Below are 25219 nucleotides of genomic sequence, written 5' to 3' on the forward strand. Positions count from 1 at the left end.
CCCAGGCGGTAAACAGGTGAAAAACCTGAACTCCCCGCGAATTTGTTGACACATTCCATTTCTGATTGTCCACCGGAGGGGTGTCAGCACACACACAGGTGACACACCAGAGTCATTGACTCGTCACAATGCAGTCTCCCCTGATTTCGCCAGAGAAGCTAGCGCAGCTTGGACCACACAGGAGTTCTGGATCGAATCAGCTTTTGGGTGAGGACTCAGTGCTCACAGCAACTGCGTTCCAAAAGAGCGAAATGAAAAAGTTTTTGAAAGAATTTCAAAGTCCTATGGCTGGATAAGTCACAGCAAGAGACTCCCTTCAGTGCCGAGTGAACTGAAGGAACTTAGATCAGGGTTACCAGAAAGCCAGAAGAGCAAACGGAAGGTCAGGCTCTGAGCCGAAAACATGCCGCTTCTTGCTGAACTACAATGCAATTTTGGGCGTTCAGCGCTACAGTGCCCCAACCCCTGTCCGTGGATTCAGACTTTGGGATTGAAATATACAAGTGTTTCTGAGGATGTAGCCGAGGGGAAGATGGAGACGAATTCTGAGGATGAGATGACCGTGTGATAGCACACAGCAGTCCGTAAACCCCAACAGCCAGGATTTTTTTGAGACCCAAGAATCACAGGTCCCTGCGCTCCAAGCGAGAAAGCCCAAGACATTTGAAGCCATCCGGAAAGCGCCTCCGGTAAGATTCCCTTCATTCTGTACAACACGGAATTAAAACAAGACGGTTTTGTAGATCGCATTTGACACACGGGCTTTTTGCGTGCAGTCGCAGCCATTTACTGTTAAGAAAATTTCGTTAACATGTCTGGGGATGGAGTGAAATCCTCCAAATAATGTCCATGAATCGATCGTGGAGGAACTCAAAAACTTATGCTCTATGAGAACATTTCTGGCAAGACAGCCTTACTTCACGTTCCCCCATAGTAAGCGTACTTTCAAACGCCTTGCATTTTGCAAGACATTTGTACTGGCAGGCATTGAAGTGCATGCACTGAAGGCATGCATAAACAAACGAATCTGCTCTGCGGTGCTATTGTGTCTCGAGAGAGGATTTTATCATCCACTTGTTACCTTGAGAACATCAGGAAGTAAACACGGGGGCAGAACATGGCGATTTGCTACTGGCCAGCAGGGGGGGATGGGAGAGGGATAGCGACGAGTTTCTCAGCGTCTGCAAGCAGGATGTCTCCCTGCTACCAAGCACCGCGATGCGTGGGGTGATTAGGGGATCACTAGCAGTGATCGTATATGATAGGAGCCATGCGCTGTTGAGTGATGTGAAAGAGGGGGTTTGGGTTGCAGCTCCTTTAACAGGGAGCAAGGCATCATATAGATCACTGTGTATATGAACGGCGAGAAGTCAAAAATTTTAAAGCCTCACTTACCATCGCGCGTGGACGTAGTTGGCTGTACCTGCGTCTGTGTGTGTGCCACACAGTCACACAGAACTGAATAATTTAACGCTACCAAAATTGCGACCGTGTATAGAGATCACATGTCTCTGTAAGGTGGATAGTGTTCTATGTGAAGAGTACTATCATTGCTCTGTAAAAAGTATCTTCCACATACTTATCACCCTGGTTTGCCTTCCCCATGCAGCTGCACATTTCTCAGAAGTCCCTATGCCATCACGAGGTGTGCTGTGATACGGCGAGGAAGAAGAAGACGCGAGATTGAAATGTTCACCAGAAATTATTGAAGTACACACAATGAGAGGATAAACAGAATGATTGGAAGGATGTGGTAGCAAAGTACAGAAAGATGCCAGTGAACGATCTTAGAGGGCGACTAGGCAGGAAAGACCAGCGTTGGAAGAAGAAACGCTGGATCTGCTGCGTTCTCAAACTGAAATCCTCCAACGCATGGTGGAGCTTCAGGAAGAGCAGCCAGTAGCAGAAGTGCCACTGCAAGCCCTGTTAAACCTCCCTGCAAGCCACGTCCCATATCTCCCTACCCAGACGTGTAAGAACGCTGTGTGGAGGCTTTCTGCACCCGCCTACTCTCCACACCCCTGCAGAGTTCAAGGAAAAGGCTGTAATTACGCTACAATGGTGCTAGTAGCCTTTCCCTTCCCCCTCCTTCCAAAGCACAGCAGTCAGGAACCTTCCTAATTCTCTGCCTTTTTTTATATTCCTTTGTAATAACAGAATACATCGAAAGGGGAGGTGGGTTGCTTACAGGGAAATCTAGTAAGGAAAAACTCATGATTTTTAACAGATGCATAATTACTTTAATGAATAATAAATGATTTTTAAACGACACGAATTTATTTCCTTCGCCACCTGTAATGAAAAGGGAGGAGGGTGTTGCTTACACGAATAAGTCCATCAAGTGCGAGGGTTCATCAAGGGAAGCAAAACAGTCACACCGTACCCTGGGCCGTGCTGAAACTCGTTTTCAAGGCTTCTCTGATGCGCAGCGCCCAGGTGTGCTCTTCTAATCGCCCTGGTCTCTGGCTGCTCGTACTCAGCGGCCAGGTGATTTGCCTCAGCCTCCCACCCAGCCATAAATGTTTTCCCTTAGTCTCACAAAGAATTGTGGAGCACACAGCAAGCAGCAATAGCAAGCGGGACATTGGTTTGGCTGAGGTCTGAGCGAGGTAAGTAATGATCGCCAGCGACCCTTAAACGCCAAAATGCACATCTACACCATCCGGCACTTGCTCAGCCTGTATTAACAGCTCCTGACCACGTCCAGCGTGCCAGTGTATGGCTTCATGAGCCATGGCATCAAGGGTAGGCTGGCGTCCCCAGGATAACTATAGGCATTTGAACATTCCAACGGTTATTTTCTGGTCTGGGAAGTAATTCCCTTGCTGCAGCCGTTTAAACAGACTAGTGCTCCTGAAGACGCGAGCGTCATGAACCCTTCCTGGCCATCCCACGTGGATGGTGGTGAAACGTCCCTGTGGTCCACCAGTGCTTGCAGCACCATTGAAAAGTACCCCTTGCGGTTCACGTACTTGGTACCCTGGTGTTCTGGGCCAAGATAGGAGATGGGTTCCATCTATGGCCCCACCACAGTTCGGAAAACCATTGCAGCAAAGCATCCACTATCACCTGCACTGTTCCCAGAGTCACAACCTTTCGGAGCAGCAGACTTAACGATTGCTTTGGCTACTTGCCATCACTGCAGCCCCCACAGTAGATTTGCCCACCTCCAAATTGATTCCCGACTGACCGTAGCTGTTGCGTTGCAAGCTTCAGAGGGCTATTGCCACTCGCTTCTCCCACTGTGAGGGCGCTCTCATGTTGTTATTACGGCGTTTCAGGGCAGGGAAAGCATGTCACAAAGTTCTAAGAAAGTGCTCTTAGCATGCGAAAGTTTCGCAGCCATGCGGTCGTCCCACACCGTCAAACAATGCGTCCCACCAGTCTGTGCTTGTTTCCCGTGCCCAATCGGCGTTCAATGGTAGTAGATGCCCCGTTAATAGCAGTAGCTCCAAAACGCTGGGGCCAGCGGTTATGGAGAATTCTGCTCCATCTCTCATCGCTTTCCTCGCCGCTCAGCAATAGCTGCCTCCTCCTCTCTCCTGCCTTTGCAGTTCATTGTTCAGTATAGTCAGCACGAGAGTACGCGAGGTTGACACGGTCAGGATACCGTTTGTGATCTCAGGGTCCATGATTGCTGTGCTATGGCGTTTTGCTCAATGCACTTCGCGAAAAACGCGCCAAAGGGTTGTCTGCTGCCTCACAAAGGGAGGGTGAGGCTGTACCCACACCACCCGGGCAATGTTTTCTGGCCATCAGGCACTGTGTCTTCAACAACGGAAAGTGGGAGGGAACTATGGGATAGCTGAGGAACAGCTACCCACAGTGCACCGCTCCTGAAATCGATGGTAGCCTTGGACCATGGACACAAGCAATCGATTTTGTGATCGCATTGTGGACGCGCAAAACCGATTTTATAACATCGGTTTCGTAATATCGGTTTAAACTACTTCGAAATAATCGTGCAGTGTAGACGTAGCCTAAGAGATGCTTTACAGCCCCATCCTTCAAGACCTCTAATCCTGGCTATGAGCAGACAAAACTGTGTAACTGTAACCTTATCAGAAATAACTAATTATGAAGTTTCAAATAAATGAAATTTAATTCTAAAGCAAGTACAACTTTTTTAATCCACTTCCCATTCAATGTGATACTCATCCATCTTGTTGATGAAAGACAAAGGAGGAATTGGTGAAAACATATTCTTAAGTCATTTTTGAGTGACAGGTAATAGAAAGAAAAATGAAGTATTGCAACCATAGATGAGAAATGTGTCTTGTAGAGAGAGAGTGAAAATGGGTTTGGAAGTTTCATTGCTTTTGCAACTAAAGCTGGGTACTTTCCTCTTTCAAAGTCAGCTAAAATCTGCTAAATTTGTGCACAGGGAAAGTCAAGTGCAGGCTCTTGTCATAGGATACATCTGTTTCTCTTGCGGTGGCCCAAATCAACACCTTGGGTAATGTTGCAGGTGATCCATCTCTTTCCCTTTGTGGGTCATCCAAAAAAAAATAAATCCCGCAGCTGAGTCTGAAGTTCCCTGAAATGATAAATTATGACTCTCTGATGGTTTCTGCTTGTCTTTCCAGTTTCTTTAATGGAATCCTAAACAACTGCCCTCTCGCGGGGTCCCAGAGCCTGGGCTCCAGCTTGAGCCTGTATGTCTGCACTGCAGTTTTAGAACCCTGCAGCTTGAGCCCCATGAGCCCAAGTCAGCTGACGTGGTCCAGCTGTGAGTGTTTTATTGCAGTATAGACATAAGTTCATTAGGATAATTGCTCAGAGGCAGTAAGTAGCAAGGTAGACTGTGTATGACACCCAGTTGAACTGTTGAAGGCTTTGGCAAGAAAATATTGCTAATCCTTCTAGAAACATGCACTTCTGCTCTTAATTCAGAGTCAATTTAACACTTGAATCACCTCACTTCATTGTAAAACAAGTTGCTGGTGAAGGGAATCCATGTTATCACAGAGCAATGCAAAAAACTGAGTATATACAGGACAACCTTTAAGGGAGCTCATTAACAGCTTCCTGATATACATGGTATAGATTTTCAGACATTTTCTTAGCATCAAGAGCTTGACAGTGTATTAAATAGTGAAGTCATAGGTCTTTAGGGGCATGTGACAAGGCAGCAGGTCTTACCTGTCTGGCCTTGGTACCGTCCATGCAGATTGTAATACAATGTTCCTACTGGGAGTCGCAACACAATTGTGGAAACACTGATCTAGTGGGTCATAGTTTCAGGGTTAACTGCACTTTTGACCACCCCTCCCCTCACCTGGCCTTTCTCAATGGCACCCACTTAAAGGTTTCAGGCTTCTTTGTTGTCACCTCTCTTGGGTGGAGAGTTGTCTCTCCCCTTCCAGTCCAGGAATTTAGGCTTGCAGTCCCTCTGCACCCCACTGTGATTTTCCCAACAGGTCTGATTGAGATCTACCACCTGTGGTTAATCTTTCTTCCCCGGGGCTACAACAGTGTAGACCAGTTACCATCCAGCCTTCACAAAGCAAAATACATTTATGCATTACAGATCAAACACTTTTTTAAAAACAAAATTCTTATGTGCATGCTAAAAACTTACCAGAAGTCCATCAGTCTTACGGTCCCCTAATAAGCTGAAGTTTTTCCAACTCTTCCACAAGGCTTGCCATCTCCCTGCCCCTCATTGAAGTCAGCCTTTTAAGACCAAAAGCCCTTTCTTTTACTCCTGGGGGAATTCTGTGCCAAAAAATAAATAATTCTGCACACATTATTTTAAAATTCTGCATATTTTTTGTCAAAATAATGCAATATAATCTAGCTAAATTCAATTATTTTGGTAATTGATTTAAACTACAATAAAATGGATGGAGAATGGGAGTATTGTAGGAAATCACCAAACCCCATCTGTCTAATAGTAATGTAGCTAGCATTTACCCTTTGCTTCTAATTATTAGTCAACAAATATATGCAGCCATGTGCTCAGTGTTACATCATAGGTAACTGAAGAGCAAGTGAGCACTGGGGACTCAAATCACAATTTATTCTGGCTACTGACCATCTCCAAAAAGGTCAGTCGCAAACAGTTCATGGAGCATGTTTTGATAGAAATTTTTTTCAGTCCAAAAATTTAGACCACTTCTAATCACTGAAGCACCATAAGCCTTTATAAGGCCATACTGTCCTTTACAATAAGGCTCCTTTAACCCACTCTGGCAATGTAAAGAAGCCTTAAAATTTTTACACCTGTTTTATACTCCTGGGGGAATTTACTAAGAACAATGGGAACAAATCACTAAGCAGGCAGGCTGCTATATTGTCCTCTGCCTGAGGGAACAGAGCCTGCCCTACCTCTTCAGAAATACCCCAAAGCCCTGCACCTCCAGGCTGAGCATGCTGCAGTAGTGAGTGAGAGGGACAGAGTCTCTCACACACCCACGTGCGCTACTACCAAGCCCTCACTCCCCCAAGTGATGATTTACATCTCTACCGGCTGCTTTGAGTGCCCAGACCGACCAGTCTGCACTGCCAGGGAGTGGGCAAAAGACCGCTGTTGCCGCTTCGTTTTGCTTCCATGTTAGAAGTCATTTTTCTGTGGATCAGCAAAGAGATCTGTTAGGGCCATGTATTCTGCACACGCGCAGTGACATAGAATTCCCCCAGGAGTTTTCTTTGGTGGTCTCTGAAAACCCAGTTTGAAGTAGTATATGTAAGCCTCTCCAGAAGGGTGGTATCTCTATAGAGGTATTTATAGTCTGAGTGACTTGTCTTAATTACTCCTTACTGCCTTTAATACCTGGAGGATCTGTGGTAACCCTTCTCCTCCCATCCCCAGAATTGCATACAATCCCTGGCCCACAATGACATATAAACTCAAAAAATATGGTCCCCAAAGGTACTGCATCCAGTTGCAATATGTGTCACATAACATTTTAATGTCTTGGATTGCTAGATTTGAGATTTTGTTAAATATTTAAGACTTTACTAATATGTAAAACAGGGATCAGCAACCTTTCAGAAGTGGTGTGCCCAGTCTTCATTTATTCACTCTAATTTAAGGTTTTGCATGCCAGTAATACATTTTAAACTTTTTTAGAATGTCTCTTTCTATAAGTCTATAATATACCATAACTAAACTATTGTATGTAAAATAAATAAGGTTTTTAAAATGTTTAAGAAGCTTCATTTAAAAATAAATTAAAATGCAGACCCCCCTGGACCAGTGACCAGGACCCGGGCAGTGCGAGTGCCACTGAAAATCAGCTCACATGCTGCCTTTGGCACGCATGCTATAGGTTGCCTACCCTGATGTAAAAGTTGGGATGAAGTTCAGGTTTTGGGGTCATATTTTGCATGCTAATACAGGGTAATTCCTCCAGCTCAGGGAAAGATCTTTAGGAGGGTAGTTTAGTTGTTTTTACTGGACTAAATTGAACTAGGGCTGAATTTGTTTCAATGTGTCTGCTGAGGGTAGATAGAGAGATTGTTTCCTGTTGCCAATCTAGGTCACAGAAAAAAGTCTGTTGGGGAAATGGCGGGGAGAAATTCACAGATAACTATAAAAGCTTGCAGACTTATGGGATTTCTTTTTTTAATTTGAAGCATTTGAATGTTTAAGTAGATTTTCTGAGATCAAAGTTCTGAATAGCACACTTCAAAAACTTGTATTAGAATTTACACACACAATTTAGACACTTTAGAGAGCAAATTTGAAGCTTAAATGCAATGTGTGAATTATTTTCACTGTCATTTTTATTTTTAATTTTGACTGCATCTTTACCACTATATAAAAAGCCTCAAGACATGCAGTTTTATTATCTGTATTCTCTTTAGTTTAGAAAATTAAGCAACTTTTAACATTTTTTATTTTTCTAGCTTATATATCTGAGGATGAATATTTGAACAACAGATACTCTGCTTCAGTCTTGCTTCAGAATGTCCGTTTGTGCATCTTCTCACAAGGAGTTTTCTCAGTTACTGCCAATTCAGGATACTGGACATAGTAAAATAGAAATTAAAAGCTCACCTTCTGGCATCAGCTCTCCTGTTTATAGCTGCAGTCAGTCTCCTCTGACAATGCAACAAAGTCCAATTTATATTCCTTCATCTTATATGGAAAACAGACACGAATATTCTGCAATGGCTTTCTATAGTCCTGCCATGATGAATTACAACATTCCTAGCAATTTCAGTGATTCAGAAAGTGCATCTGTAAGGCAGACATCAAGCCCAAATGTTTTATGGTCTGCTCCTGGCCATATTTCACCTTTGACATTACATTGCCAGTCATCACTTTTATATGCAGAGCAACCAAAGAGCCCATGGTGTGATGCAAGACCAGCGGACCATGCACTGCCTATGAACAGGTAAATATTTTATTCTTTCAGCATTTTTGCACGTTATTACTTGATATTTTATCAGTCATTTTAAGATTGTATTTTTTGTACATATGATTTTTATGCACTGGTCCATGAGAAAATGAGCTCCATAAGTGCTATTGTGTTTATATCTAAATTTCAGAAGTTTATTACTTTTTAAGATGGCTCTATCTGGAAATATTATCTACAGCTGCTGGAGTGGGTTACTTATTACTATACTTTACAGCACTGTGTAAAAATTTGGTATCTCGAAGGACTTCAGTGCTGTGGCATACTTTAAAAATTCTCTTTGGGTTTTACATTGATGCAATAGGTTAAACTGTGTCCAAGAGAACCATATTATTGTATGGCTTGCTAACAGCACTTAGTGGTTGCTATTCATTAACAGGACTGTCTCACTCAACAAGATTGTGTTAAAAAGCTTCTTTGGAGGCTATAGCCAGTCAAAGATCAGTACAGACAGTTGAGATTTGCACAGCAGATTCTTTGGTCAAAATTTTCAGTCGTGGGCAACTGGGTGTGTCTGTAAAAATACAGCCACACTTTTTCTACACATACTGCACACTTGAATATATAGGTGGGAGTCAATGTAAGCATCAATTAGAGGATGCAGTTACTCAGTTTGTGCATAAAATCTATTTACAAATGTGGTCATTACAAACACAGTTGTTCCTTCAGCAACTAAATGTTCAGTCACAAGGTTCTTTACTTATTACAGGCATTACTGCTTGTATTCAGTATTGTGTAAAGAATCCAGATTTGATCTATTAATGTTAAATATCAGAAAAGTTAGCTTATTTCTCCTATTACCTACATCAACGGTTCTCAAACTGTTTTAATGGAGTCACCAGGGCTGCCTTCAGCATGAGGCAATGTGGCTCAGGTTACAAGTCTCCTGCCTGAGGCTGAAGCCCTGGTGCTTCAGCTTTGAGCCCCCGACCCAGAGTGGTGGGGATCAAGCTTTGGCTTTGCCCCCTACACCTGGGGCAGCGGGACTCGAGCACGTTCAGGCTTTGGTTCCCCCCCCCTCCCCCTTCCTGGGGTTGTGTAGTAATGGTTGTGGTCAGAAGTTTGAGAACACTTGGCCTACATTATTCCCCTGGCCCCCATCTCAGGCCTTGTATTTGTGTAAGTGCCATACACAGCCTGCAGAGGGCCAAGAGAGAATTCTAGCACAGCTCTGCATTGGGAAGTCATAGCATGGCATGCCAAGAATAGGACTGCAGTGGATACCACCCACTATGGCCATGCTGGCTGATGCTGCAAGCCAGAGGCAGCTGTGTGGAGGCTGTTGTAACTTCAGGTATTAACAAAAAGAATGAGGAGTAATTGTGGCACCTTAGAGACTAACAAATTTATTTGAGTATAAGCTTTCATGAGCTAAAACCCACTTCATCGTATACAGGACACTGGGGTGTTCTCTGGGACAGCCCTGCCTCCTCTGGGCAGTGCCTTCTGCACTGTGCCTCTGGGAGGCACAGTATAGTATCTCAGCCTGTATTTTAGTTCCTTTTTGTATGAATGGTGCTATCTTATACTTGTTTGCTAAGCATAGCAGTTATAATAGAGTCCACACATCCAATATTTCTTTTCTACTAGTTGGCTGATTATTTTTTCATACTAATGTGTCATAAGTAGCTGAAATTTGAAGAAGTGGGTAACCATTGTTTTTCGTCAGTAGGTAGCTCCTATACTGCTTACTAGTGAGACAGTTGATTTTTTTTAAATGTTATGCTATAGCATATTTTGATCCCATTCATGGGGGGGAGCACAGTTCTAAGAATGGGGATTCATTATAAATTTAGACCGCAAAGATACAACAGAAGCAATTTGCCTTATTGTAGATATCTAGACTTGAATAAGAACATTTTCCTACACAGTCCTGCTTCTCCTTTTTGCTTCATCCTGTGGTGAAGTCTTAATACAGTGTTTATTATATTAATTTATTGCCATTTATTATGATGCTGAACACTTACAAATAATAACTGAAATGAAATGAGGAGGAGAGTATGAACTCTGAGGAACCAGCCCCCTGTTCCATTGATCATAAGCAGAAGTTCTAAGTAATTTTTAAAACCCATAATAAAGTAAGATATTTGTTTAAATATGAGATACAAAACTTTCCTTGAGTTGAAAATGCATAAAATCATAGAAATGTAGGGTTGAAAGGGACCTTGAGAAGTCATCAGATCGAGCCCTCTGTGCTATGGCATGACTAAGTAAACCTAGACCACACCCTGACAGATGTTTGTCCCACCTGTTTTTAAAAATCTCACATGATAGGGATTCCACAACCTCCTTTGGAAGCCTATTCCATAGCTGAACCAACCTCATAGTTAGAAAGTTTTTCCTAATATTTAACCTAAATCTCTCTTGCTGCAGATTAAGCCCATTAGTTCTTGTTCTAACGTCATTGGACATGAAGAACAATTGATCACCACCCTCTTTATAATGGCTATTAACATATTTGAAGATTATCAGGTTACTCCTCCCCGCCCCCAGTCTTCTTTTCCCAAGACTAAACATGCCTACTTCTTTAACCTTTCCTCATATGACAGGTTTTCTAAACCTTTTATCATTTTTGTTGCTCTTCTCTGGATTCTTTCTCCAATTTGCCCACATCTTTCCTAAAGTGTGGCACAGTATTCCAGCTTGAAGTTGTGCTAGTGCCAAGTAGAGTGGGACAATTACCTCCCATGTTTTACGTATGACGCTCCTGTTAATGCATCCCAGAATGATATTGGCCTTTTTTTTTTTTTGAAACTATATCACATTGTTGGCTCATATTCAATCTGTGATCCACTATAACCCCCAGACTTTTTTCAGCAGTACTACCAACTAGCCAATTATTCCCCATTTTGCAGTTGTGCATTTGATTTTTCCTTCCTAAGTGAAATTATTTGCACTTGTCTTTATTGAATTTCATTAGAATCAGATCCGATGTGCTCAATAATAGTTCACACAGCCCTTAGACACACAAACCTTATACAGAAAAAAAATGAATTTAGTAACAGAATTCTAATATCTTAAAGTACAAAAAGGAGTACCAGTCAAGATATTCAAAAATAGGAACCTAAAATTGTTCCCTGCTTAACTCCTTCTCCCTTAACTAAAAGTTATTTTTTAATGTAAAAAGTTGGGAGTACTGTGAACAGAGGAATTATGGCATAAAATGAGGATATATTACACATGCGGGCACACACAAATTATGTTAAAAGAACATTATTAAGGTTGGACAGTGAAAAATTAGAGAATGCCAAAATTAAGGTTGATTGTGTAACCTCAAATTGGCCAGTTGAGCGCATTATGATGATGATACAGTCTTTAATTACATGATTACGTATTACTTTTTTCACAAGACCCCTGTTTCATTCATTGCACAATATGGAGTATACTCTTTTAATGAGCAGCCGTTCAATATCTTGTTTTTTGCCTCATTGTTCAATGTGTGGCTTCAGGCCTGCCTTGCTGCACACTATTTATACCCTGTTACAAAGACAGAATTATTAATTCTTATGGGCATTTTTATGATGCTGTTTGAGAGGCGCAGGAGTCTCCTTTCACAACCAGTTCTAGTCTTTCCCCCTCCAATAGTTTTTAACAATGTATAGTGTTTGCCTTCTGCCTTGTAACATTTTTTAGTTATGTATTATAGTGTGTAATTTTCTTTTTCTTCCAGTTTTAACATTTCTAAAGTTTAATAATAGAGATTTCAATATTCTGAAACATAACTTTTTACAGTTTATCAATGAATAGAATTAAGGTATTCTTAATTGATCTTAACCCTCATTGTAAATCTAAAATTAGGCTAATGAACATTTGTTCTCATTTACAACATAAAAATGCAGCTATGCTTCTAACTCTAAACCCCAAATGACTTGCTTTCCTACAGAAACAGTGAAATAGATGACAGGAAGGAATATGTCCACCAGTTTTCATTCCTTGAAATAGCAGGAAATTGATCATGTGGGGTGCACCAAGTTGATTCTAATTAATTATCTCCACTCAATTCCCCCCCCCTCCCCCCCATGAGATTGGTCCTTGCCAATTGCCTTGAGAGAATATAAATTTCCCATTTGGGATTAGGCAATCAGTTAAATCATGTGTGAGCCAGAATCATGCTACTTAATCATCTAAATCTTATTTATACTCTGCAGTCTATTCGTGCCCAATAATTATTCATTTTTCTTAAATCCTAGTAAACTGAATTTAGCCAGTAAACATTTTCAGCTGCCACACTCCCTTTTCATATTTTTTGTGTCAAAATCTATTCAGAATAATCTCTTATATGTGCTAGATAACCACTTCTTCCTCTCTCCAGCTTTTCCAGGTTTTGTAAGCGCCTTTTCTGCTGTAATACTTGCAATCTCTAAAGTAGGCTAATTATTTTTGTCCCTTCGTCCTTTCTTTAAAACTGGGATAAATCTGCTTTAGTGATAGTTAAAACAATATTGACTATGTTAAAGCATGCTGCTATATTTTCCTTTACAATCAGCATTCTTATTCATCCTTTCAGTATGGCTGGAGTATATTTAAGTGCTTTTCTAAACTTCCACATAGAGTCTTTGGTAAATAGGTTTTTCCTGCTTCAGAAATATATGCTACCTCCCTAAGAGCTTAAAACCCTACTGCCTTCACTGATTGATATACCTGATCTCCTGTCTATTCTTACTAGAATGTAGCAAGGGTAGAATCTGAGAGTAAGTCTGAAGGCCCTGCTACTTTACTTATATGTAGGCACATAAATGATTATGTAGTTTCTGGGTTTTTTTGCATACTGTTGTTGCCTACATGCACACAGAACACTATATTCTCTCCAGTTCTAGCTACAAACTCTATTTGCCAAGGACTTAAGATCTGCTACAGTCATCCAAAAGACAAGATGCTGTGTTTTTTTCTCAGTTTGCTTACAACACACTTTGTTCTCTGGGTATACATTATGAAATAATTCCCTAGCACCACTACCTCTTTCTAAATCGCTCTAATTTCTTATTGCTTCCTTATAGCATCCAGTGACATGAATCAACTGATTCCCTATTCTTATCACAATTCCCCTTTACATTACTCCATCCTTCATCAGATCAATAAGTATTGTATTTGGAACTGGTTGTTATACCTCAGAAACAAGAAATGTTTTGCTCTTAGTGACCTTGCCCCTCTCTCTTTCCTTCCCCTTCCTACTTGTATCCAGGCATCCTTTTGTCCAAGAATCTTGCCATTAGGACATTTCAACATGGTAACCTCAGTAAAGGACTTATTGATAAGTCTCACCCTCAGTCTACTGAGCTGGCCCTTGAGATTTCAAATTCAGTTCTATCAGTCATTTGAGATTCAGCCAGCTGGAATGAATGAATGAAGCTCCTCATTAGGGAATGAATACATCTGAAGCAAGGTGTGTAGCACAACCTGCATTCTGTTGTCACTAAAATGAAACCAAGACCACTTTCTCACCAGCAATTAAAACACTAGCCAACCCCCACTACCCAAAACAAACAAACAAACAAAAAAATCCTGTGTGATTAAAACTCTTGTCTCTTGATATTAGTACTCTCAGACAATTTAGAAATGGGTTCTTTTGGTGAACCTTCGGACGCTCTTTTGCTGCTTATGAGACTCATTTTTGGAATAATGAAGGAGGGGAAGTTTCCTGACTTAAGATGGACTCTAAATAGAAATTTACCAGGCAATTGCTCCAGTTAGAATTGTCCATTGCCAGTGACTGCCAGTATGTAGCAGATTAAAGTCTATTGGCTATTTTATTTAGTTTTTATACTGCATCAGTCATAGTGGTATCTGAGAACTCCAGTTCCCATGGCAAGTTTTCTAAATACAACATCCAATCATTTGCTGCTCACTTACCATTCACTAGATCCTGTGTATTTAAATTTCTGTGAGTTTGTATAATTATCACTTTAACAGTACAATCTATTCTCCTGGGTGCTCCAAATCTTTCCAGACAATCTGTTTCAACAACATTAGAGTTACAGCATTTGTTTTAATTACATTGTGAAACAAACACTTACCACAGTGTTTCAGATTGCAACATGCTCAGTAGTAATGAGCCTTTAAAAAGGCTAAAGTGAAAACAACGAAACATGAGAATTTGAAATATATCCTAATTTTTTATTCTTTTATAACTGATTGTTTACTTTTCCTTCAGAGAGACATTAAAAAGAAAATCTAATGGCAGTGATTGTACAAGTCCTGCTGTGAATAGTCCTGGTTCAAAAAGAGATGCACATTTCTGTGCAGTCTGCAGTGATTATGCTTCAGGATATCACTATGGCGTTTGGTCTTGTGAAGGATGTAAAGCATTCTTTAAAAGAAGTATCCAAGGTAGGAAAAGTAGTTTTGGAAGCCTTTGCTTAAAAAGATGGTGTCTTATATGATCATATACATAAGTTGCAATTAGTGTACAGTAGTATAACATGATTTGAATACTTTATCTTATGGTCCTTTGTTTGTTGGCGTCGGGAAGGGAATGGACACTTGATCTCTTTAGGGAAGGATACAAAATATGTTGCCATTTAAAACCCTGGAGCAGAGATATTAGAGAAATGGCACCTCAGACTCTTACAGATTACTTTGCCTTCAGAAATGCAAAGTTGGTGTAATAATTGTGGCTGATAAAAGCTAGAGATAGTGGGAATAGGGTGGGGAGGATAAAAATAACTAAAAGTTTCACTGATATAAATAATTTAACTCTGAAGAACCTCACTCATACTAGGTGAAATCCATAAATTATTTTAATGGGGTCACGTTGCAGCTCTTCTTAACTAGGATCAAGATAAACCTCACCTTCTAATCTTTGAAAGCCTTACTGCAAAGTTTTAGTTCTCAAATACTGGAATTCAGTGCAAACCCACTGATGGTAGGTACATAATGTAGTCTCTCCTTGCCTACTGTTACAATCTGTGGGGTGAAATAGTGGCTTCTGCATCCTTTGGTTGGGGCTTTGGCCCACTGGATACCAGTAAGCTTCAATAACCTCTCTCTTGGCCTCCTCCCAGTCTTCTCTGTGCTCTTTTAATTAGATCTAGGCCAGACCATCAATCTGTAATATCTGAGGTATGAAAAGGCAGGCCTTTGTAGTTTCTCTGCTCATACATCTTTTCCCCTTTTGCAATGGTACTTAGTGACGTCAAAGTACTTGCATGAGTCCTGTGTAACAGGGTAAATTTCACCCACTGAATAGCAGTTTGTACAAAAGTGGTTTGCCTTTTCAAGATAGCATATGTACTGTGCATGCAACATAACAATGACTGTCAAATATGCATGTAGTGTGAAATCAGTAAAATCAAACCTAAAATAATAAATGAGACTTTTATGTACATATTCAGTAAATTGGTCTTGTAGTATTATATGCAGGAAAAATGTTAACCTGATTATATGGTTTGCTCACCTATACTTTAGCATTGAAAAGGATACATGTTTTAGTTCATTGAACATTTTAATTCACCTTGGCAGATAACATTTGGTCTTAATCCAGAGGTTCTATAAATAAAAAAATGGCCTTCACTACACAAAACATATTTTACACTCTGCATCCAAGCTAGTTCAGGTTGTTGCTTAACTCCTGCACCCCAAAATCCTGAAGTTTCCTTTAGGCTACCTAGCTGGCTTTGTGGGAGCCGTATTAAATAAAAAGTTATCCCTTTTGACAATCACCATAGTAATTTGCAATAGCCAATGTCAATTAAATTATCTGTAGTACTTATTATTATTATTTCTTTTAGTATTTAAATGCCTGTACCTACTGCATAAAATACTGTGGGATTACAGTTATTTTCTGAAGTACAGTTACACACTGATTTATTGTAACTACCTCAAACTTGAAGTAAAAAAAAAAATTCAAAAATTAAAACTGATTTCTTCATGAGAACCTTTTATGATTTGAGTAATTGTCAAGTTTTTACAAAGCAAATAACGAAAACATAATTTTACTAGACACAGAGAAAGAAGGTGGTTTTGTTACCTACCTGGATCCCAATGCTTACTCGAAGAAAAATTTTTATTGGGGTCAATGGGATCTGAACACAGCAAGTTCCTTACAGTTCATTCAATCTGAGGATGGCTTAACGCGTACTGTAGAACTTCCCCCTTAGGGGATTCTAGGGACATCAGCAGTTAGGTAGTCCCAGGCACCATGGATTGATTTGAACTCTGCTGCCAGTAAGCCAGAGATGGCAGGCAGAACATGCCTTAGCAGGATGGATCCCCCAGTATTTAGAGGCTTTGAGGAAAAATTTTAACTTGTTACCATGGCAGTTGGTACAAAGTATGAACCCCTCTTACACGAGAGAAGAATCATGGGGAAAACCCTGATCACCACGCTAAGAATATGTCTAAACTTTGGAGATTATATGTACATAGCTATGCTGGCATCGCCCCCTAAAGGAGTTCCTACCCTCTTGGTGTCGGAACAGCATCTCCTCAGACAACATTAGCTTTGCCAACAGAAGCACTCTTCCATCAACATAGCTGCATCTACACTGGGAGGTTTTGTAGGCATAACTATGACAGTCAGGGATGTGGTTTCTTCACACCCTGATTGATGCATATATGCTGATATAACTGTTCAGTGTAGACCAAGCCTGAGTTTTCCTTCCCTCAGATCAGTGGAAGCTGATTTGGCCCTAAGCAATTTGAGAAATCCCTTGCTTGCTATCAGATATTTGTAGTATCTTATGGTCCAGTTCTGCTTCCACTGAAGTCAGTGGGAGTTTTGCCACATAATTTTGTTTTTCTTTGGGAGCATATGATAGTATTGTGGCTTTGGCTTGAGGCCTTTCACTTTTCTTCATAATATGCCTTCTGTTCTGGTGTTCACAGATCCTTACAATTATACAGTTTTGTATTGTTAGTTGGCACAGCAGCATGCCAGATAGGAGAATTATGTTCTTTATGGGCAAGAAAACAAAAACAAAACCCCTGGTACTTCCCTGTTGAACTCTGTCTATATGGAGTTTACAGTTGTAGTAGATTAAGGGTGGAGGCCACAAAAGGCAAATCATTTTAAGGTTTTAGCTTGCATAGAAAATGTGGAGGAAGTTTTTTAAAGGTAAATTTCAACATTATTTGGCACCTATGACCCTTAATTAGAAAAGTGGTGCTCAGGAATATCTACAGTTCAGCTAAATATCTCTTTAGCTGACCAGTTTTAGGGCTAAATTCTGTCTACATTGGAGTCAATGGCAGTTATGTATGCATGCAACTGAGGGTAGAAGTTGTTCCATTAAAGAATATGGGGCCTATGTTGTCCTTCCTTACACAATACAAAGGGGAGGAAAGCAGTAGGAATTAAGGCAAAAAATGCTCTAAATCTGCAGAATGGATGGAGTGAATTTATCACAGTGTCAGTAGACTTGCCACCCCCACCCCCAACCCCCTGACTCCCAAGCCTGCAGCTAGTCCTCCGTACCTATTCAGTATGTGGGTGATTCCTTAAAGATTTTTATTTTTTAGTGGAGCAGTGATATGAATGGTTAAAACTACAAACTAGTCACTCTTTGTGGCATGCTTTCTCCATCCTGATGCAAATTTCTAAGTAGAAATACGAGTGGGAATTAATGTTACTAAAAGAAGCTATAACCCCCTCTGAGTCCTCTATGTGACTCCTAACATACACTTGCTGTGTGAGCCTCCAGTGGCAGCATGACTCCTGAAGGAGGGAGAGAGTTTTTTTTTTTCCTCTCTAATTTCAGATTGTTTATTTTGCATTTGAAAGGACTTGGTATGCAATCAATTTCACTGTTTTCTCTGTATAGTCAGATTCATATAAATAACAGGGGAAGCTCTCTATCATACCTTAACAGGAAAAAGGAAATAATTTAAAACAGAAAATGTGATTTGTAAAACCATAAAATTAAACAGTATTGAAACTACTTTAAAATAATTTTTAAACAGACAATATTTCAGGTTGACTTTCTCTCTTTAAATACTATTGGTGAGGTTTATGCCTCTGCTTCAGGCCCTTTGTGCCAGGTAAAGTGGTTCTAAAAGCTCTGATTCTGACCAAGAGAGAATTGTTCTGGTGCGGGCACTGCAGAAGACAGCCATATGCTGTCCATGTACCCCTTTTTCAAGACATTTAGCAAAGCAGGTATGAATACCATGTTGGGGTAGAGCTGGGGTGTCAGGTGTCCCCTCTCCCCTGCTCTGTGGAGATGTGTGGGGGCAGGAGAAGGGGAACAGCCTGGCTCAGGACTCAGAGCAGGAGAGAGCTGCCTTCCAGGTGAATGAGTGAGTGCCTTAAAGAGACAGTGCACAGTCTCTGAGACTTCCCCAGCAGCCAGCTCTCTCTCCCCTCCCCCCTGCCCATGTACCCCATCTCTGCAGAGGGGGGAGGAAAGCGGGGAGGGGGAGAAATGGGGCTCAGGAGAGCCTTCAGTGAGTGCCTTAAAGAGAGAGTGCGTGGGGTCTCTCAGAAACTTCCCCAGCAGACAGCACACATACTATTTCTGTGTCTCACATACATGCTCTCTCACTCACTTTCACACTCACCTCCCAACACATACAAGTATGATTTTTGTTGTTACTTCTTGGTATTTCCTGCTGGAATGCACATATATTTTTTGTAATTTTATTCTTGCAAAGTGCTGTCAGTTTAGTTTTTTGACTGGTCTATGCATGTCATAATTTTTATTTCTCTTATACACTTAAATTAAATTATCTGAGTAGTAAGTCTGCAAATGCCTAACCTGTCCTGGATGGAGTAATTATCCCTATGGCAACTTTTTAAAAATATATATCTAGGTTTTTTGTTTTTATTGATGGTGCATATCTGCACATACCTTGGTGCACATAACAGAATTTATTCCACACATTGATGGAAAAAATTAGAGGAAACATTTTGCGCTGGACCCTGGTGCAGCCTAAAATCAGGAGGCAACAAAGGTGGCTTAAAGCCACCTTATACCCTTTTTGCCCAGGTTGAACTGCTTTTTTCAGTCACACCTGCTAGTAAGACATTAGACAAACTGTAACCTGATGGTTTTTTAAGCACTGCAGGTTGAAAAATTCAAGGTTGGAAAATATTTTAATTTTACAAGGAAATGTTCACAGTAGCTCAGTTAAAATAGTTACCCTTGGGAAAAGAACTCCTGAACTGCTTGTTCACAAACCAAGAACATAAAACCTTCTGTTATTTTTTTGATAGATCTGTTAATTTTACAGCAATTAAAAATATAATCCCCCCCCCCCCAAAAAAAATATGAGAGAAGACTGATAAACAGTAACTGATAGAGAATATATTGCATCTGTGGCTAATTTCTGCAAGGGAAATGCACAGTATTTTATGGGAAGTGACTTGCTTGTGGTTAATTAATAAAATCATAGTTTATTCCAGTACACTAGTGAAGCCTCTTAGGCAAAATTCTCTGCTGCTGAAACTCCACTGAAACGAGTGGCATTGTGCCAGGAGACCATGCACTGATAATGAAAATCTGCTTTATAGAATACCTAGAATCAGAATGTTTGAGGTTTCATACAGCATGGAAATTAGGCACTTTGGGTAAAATTTCCAAAAGCACTTGCATCCAATTTTCAAAAGTGACTTAGACACTTAGGAGCCTACGTCCTATTGATTTTTCTAAGACTTAAGAGCTGAAATGACTTAGGCACTTTTGAAAAAATTACTCTTTGGTCCTGATTCAGGTAAGTTCTTAATACGTTAAGTAGAAACACATGCTTAATTTTCATTGATATAAAAGCTTAAGTGCTTTCCAGAATCAGTGGCCATATTTATTGCATTCTGCTATTGAATTGAATACCTTTGCTTTGTATATCTTTTGCTTTAACAATAGTAGTACTCTGCTTTCTCTTCAGCATTATATCAGCTACAAAATGTTTTTCAAGTTACCTAACAGAAGAAATTTAACATATTGCTTGAGATTTAATTTTTTTTCCCTTTATATCCTGTTGCAGGACACAATGATTACATCTGTCCAGCTACCAATCAATGTACAATAGATAAAAATAGGCGTAAAAGCTGTCAGGCATGTAGACTACGGAAATGCTGTGAAGTAGGAATGATGAAATGCGGTGAGTTTTTATCCCCTTGTCTTTTCTATACAACTTCTAAGTCATGCTTAAGTCTAAAAAAAGGCATGGCAGGTAACTAAAGTAAGACTTAAATTTATATGTAAGAAGAAAATCTCTGATTTTCAGGAGAAAAAGTCACTCCAGTTAGTATTCATTTTGAGAAGAAAAATAATAGGAAGCATTAAGGCTCCAGTCGTGCAAAGTATAGCATGCAGGAAGACTGCTTTTACTTTTGCAGACACAACCTGAAGCCAGTTCACCTGGACGTTACACCTTGCAGGATTAGGTCCTAAGGCAATGTCTATGTGACGGGTTGGATCACAGAACCCCCTTTGGGAGCTGCCACCTGATGTGCCAAAACTACTTCTGCCCCTGCTCTCCTGCCCTGTCGACTTAGGTCTTCAGTGCCCTGCCTGATTTGAGGCACACTTGCTAGCCTGCTGCAAACCCAGACCCAGGTCTGAATCACATTCCCTAACAGCTGTAGGCTTACCTGAAAGCAGCTTACAGAAGTGTTCTTGTCTTTGACACTCAGATGCCCAGCTCCCAGTGGGGTCTCTACCCAAATAAATCCGTTTTGCCTTGTATAATGCTTATACAGGGTAAATTCATAAATTGTTCGCCCTCTATAACACTGATAGAGAGAGATGCACAGCTGTTTGCCCACCCAGGTATTAGCACATACTCTGAGTTTAATAAAATCATTTTTTACTTATTAATTAATACAGAAAGTAGAATTTAAGTGGTTCCCAGTAGTATCAGATGGAACAAAGTGAATTACCAAGTAAAATAAAACAAAACGTGCAAATCTATGTCTAATCAAACTGAATACAGATAATCTCACCCTTAGAGATGCTTCAGTAACTTTTTCCCTCAGACTGGACACCTTCCAGGCCTGGGCACAATTCTTTCCCCTGGTACCGCTCTTGTTCCAGCTCAGATAGTAGCTAGGGGATTCTTCATGATGGCTCTCCCTCTTTGTTCTGTTCCATCCCTTTATATATCTTTTGCATAAGGCAGGAATCCTTTGTCCCTCTGGGTTCCCACGCCTCCTCACTGGAAAAGCACCAGGTTAAAGATGGATTCCACTTCAGGTGACATGATCACATATTACTGTAAGACCCCAAGCCTTCATTCCTCCCACCCTGACTCACAGGAAGGCTTGCCTGCAAACAGAGCCATCCACAATCAATTGTCCTGGTTGATGGGAGCCATCAAGATTCCAACCCACCATTAATTGCTAACACTTTGCATAATTACAATAGGCCCTCAGAGCTATATTTCTAGTTTTAGATAAGAGTGGTACATTTATAGAAATAGGATGAACACACTTAGTAGATTATAAGCTTTGTAATGGTACCTTACAAGAGACCTTTTGCATGAAGCATATTCCAGTTACATTAGCATATTTTCATAAAATCATATGGAGTGCAATGTTAAAGTCTACACTTAAAAGCTTATAGAGACACAGCTGTGGCAATAGAACTGTGCCGCTGTAAGAGTGCTCATGTAGCCATGTTATGCCGATGGGAGAGAGCTGTCTCATCAACATAATAAAACCAGCTCAATGAGCAATAGTATCTATGTTGGCAAGAGAGCGTCTCCCTCTGACACAGCGCTGTGCACACAAGTAGTTATGTCAGCGAAGTAATGCACATTGGAAAAAATAATCTGAACTATACATACAAAACAATGGGATCTAAATTAGTTGTTACTAGTTAAGAAAGATATTGGAGTCATTGTGGATAGTTCTCTGAAAACGTCTGCTCAGTGTGCAGCGACCGTCAAAAAAGTGAACAATATTAGGAACCATTAGGAAGGGAGAGGTAATGAAACAGGTTCAGAGAAGGGCAATGTAAATGAGTAGAGGGGTATGGAACCGCATGAGGAGAGATTAAAAGATATACTGTTCATCTTAGAAAAGAGATGACTAAGGGGGGGTATGATAGAGATCTATAAAATCATAAATGGCCTGGAGAAAGTGAATAGTGAAATGTTGCTGCCTTTGTGAAGGGATAAATAAGTTTAAAACAAACATAAGGAAGTACTTCTTCGCACAGCACACAATCAACCTGTGGAACTCATTGGCCGGGGATGTTGCAAAGTCCAAAAGTATAACTGGTCTCAGAAAAGAATTAAGTACGTTATGTTCATCAATGGCTGTTAGCCAAGATGATGCCCCAGGTGTCCCTGACCCTCCAACTGCCAGAAGCAGGGACTGGATAACGGGAGATGGATCACTCAAAATTACCCTGGTCTGTTCATTTCCTCTGAATTCCCTCTGAAGCATCTGGCAATGGCCACTGTTAGAGACAGGATACTGGCCTAGATTAACCATTGATCTGGCCAAAGTATAGCTGCTCTTACGTTCTTATATGGTTTTGTTGTAAAAAAGATAGTATTTAAAGGGTCATTGTTAGGTTAAAAATTTAACTGAGAGAATTGTAAATATCTAATAATGATGCTGACCTTTGTAAAGTGCATTGAGCTCTACTGATGAAAAGTGCTATATAAGAGTTAGGTATATTTTATTACTATTTATTATTTTCATAATTAATGCTGATTGTTTAAGCTGAGTGAAATGTAAAAAGTAAATAGTGATAATAGTGTAGCTGCTTTAATCTGGTTCTTGTGAAGTAAACCCCCAATCCTGCAAATGTGTGCGCATCTTAACTTTATGTACTGGGTAACATTTTCAGATGTGTCTGCCCCATTTTCAGAATTGATTTAGACGCTTAGGGTGGGATTCATAAAGGGGAGTTAGGTGTCCAGTTGCCGAATGTCAATATTTAGCTGCCACTGACATTTACAAACCCCTGCTCAGTTGCTGCCTAACTCTGTAGGCACTTAAAATCCCTAGGCACCTAAGTTTCTACCATTTAAGTCCCCAGACATCTAAATTTCATCAGCTGGACATGTGCACAGCCGCCAAAGTCCTGTCACTGACCAGTGCTTGGCACCTATGGATGGGTATGTCTGCACTTTGAACTAGGGGTGTGATTCCCAACTCAAGGAGGCGCATGAGCAGTGCAAGTGGCGGGAGGGGCTAACTGCCTCAAGTGTAAGCCCATCAAAGATGCTAAGTACGTACTTGGGGCAGCTAGGCCCTCCCACCACTCACACTACTGGGCTGCAATCTCCTTTGAGAGTGCTAGCCCAATGACAGCTAGCATTAGTGTGGCTTCTCAAGCTGGCAGTCAAACCCCCAATTTGAAGTGTAGACATACTCTAATTTAAACCTAAGCCCATTGGGATTCATAAACTAGACCTTTCCCAGCCTATCTTTCCCTTGGGGGAGAAGGATGAGTGGTGGTCCTTTTTATGAACTTTTGCCCAATGGATAGAGCACTCACTCAGGATATGTGGGACTACAACCTTTCACATCCCATTGGATATAGAGTCACTCGCTTGTGGAACCAGTGAATATTTAATTATTTATTCGGTAGAAGAACTCCAACAGTAACGATGGAGACAGACCTGACCCACAATACCCTGTAGACTGGATACTCTCTTGGGAGGTGGGAGACCCGAGTTCAAATCCTTACTCCAGATCTGGTAAAGGGAGGGAATTGACCTCTTGTCTTCCACATCCTGGCTAAGTATTCTAACCGCTAGGCTAAAGAGTCACAAGGTGTCTCCTGTTCAGAGTATTAGCCATGTTCGTCTGTTCAATTCAATCAAGGTGGAAGTGGCCTATTCCCAACAGTTGACAAGAAGGGGTGAATATCAACAGAAGGAAAATTACTTTTTGTAGTGACCCAGCCACTCCCAGTCTTTATTCAGGCCTAATTTGATGGTGTCAAGTTTGCAAATTAATTCCAGTTCTGCAGTTTCTCGTTGAAGTGTGTTTTTGAAGTTTTTTTGTTGAAGAATGGCTGGCTAAAAAGTAATTTTCCCTTTGTCGGTACTCACACCTTCTTGTCAACTGTTGGGAATGGGGACCATCCACATTGATTGGATTGGCCTCGTTAGCACTGACCCCACCTCCCACTTGATAAGGCATCTTTTCTTTTGCTGTAATATATAAACTGCCTACTGTATTTTTCACTCCATGGATCTGATGAAGTGGGGAAGTGAGTTTTAGCCCACGAAAGCTTATGCCCAATAAATTTGTTAGTCTCTAAGGTGCCACAAGCTCTCTCATGAATCTCACTCTTAGGTCCAGATCATTAGGTGACTTAAATAACTTTAAAATTCTGGTTTTTAGGAGCCTAATTCCCATTGACATTCACTGAGTCTTAGGTGCCTAAATGCCTAATTTCAGTTTGAAAATGCAATTTAGGGTCCTAAGCAGAGGTGAAAGTAAGCAGGTGCAGTCCGGTACGGTGTACTGGCAAGAGCCAGTACACCGTGTTGAACTGCATCGACTTCCACGGCAGGGATTGAAAGGGCTCTGGGCTGCCCACGGCTGTGGGCAGCCCTGAGCCCTTTGAATACCTGCTGCGGCTGAGATTTAAAGGGCTCAGAGCTCCCCGTGGCTGCAGGCAGCCCAGAGACCTTTAAATCCCGGCCGAGGCTCAGGCGGCAAGGTTGGGGCCGGAATTTAAAGGGCTCAGAGCTCCCCACCACTGCGGGCAGCCCAGAGCTCTTTGAATCCCGGCCACGGCTGGGATTTAAAGGGCTCAGAGCTCTCCACTGCTGTGGGCAGCCCAGAGCCCTTTAAATCCTGGCCGTGGCTCCGGTGGCCGGGCTGGGGCTAGGATTTAAAGGGTTCCAGGCTTCCCTCAGCGGCAGGAGCTCTGGGCCCTTTAAATCCCTGCCCCAGCCCCGCAAAGCTCAGGGTTCCCCCTGGTGGCCAGAGCCCCGGGCCCTTTAATTTG

The 25219-nt window shown here is 41.2% G+C and overlaps 1 protein-coding gene across 1 annotated transcript in view; it reads left to right on the top strand.

Moving 5' to 3' along the window:
• The first annotated feature begins 7914 nt into the window (after window positions 1-7914).
• ESR2 (estrogen receptor 2) overlaps window positions 7915-25219 on the top strand; it is a 75681-nt gene continuing 58376 nt past the window's right edge. The window contains exons 1-3 of the mRNA XM_032774370.2: window positions 7915-8345; window positions 14518-14693; window positions 20283-20399. Of these exons, the coding sequence (XP_032630261.1) occupies window positions 7915-8345; window positions 14518-14693; window positions 20283-20399 (724 nt within the window). The remainder of the gene's footprint in view (window positions 8346-14517; window positions 14694-20282; window positions 20400-25219) is intronic.

This window comes from Chelonoidis abingdonii, chromosome 4, assembly GCF_003597395.2.
Source record: "Chelonoidis abingdonii isolate Lonesome George chromosome 4, CheloAbing_2.0, whole genome shotgun sequence".
Classification (NCBI taxonomy): Eukaryota; Metazoa; Chordata; order Testudines; family Testudinidae; genus Chelonoidis; species Chelonoidis abingdonii.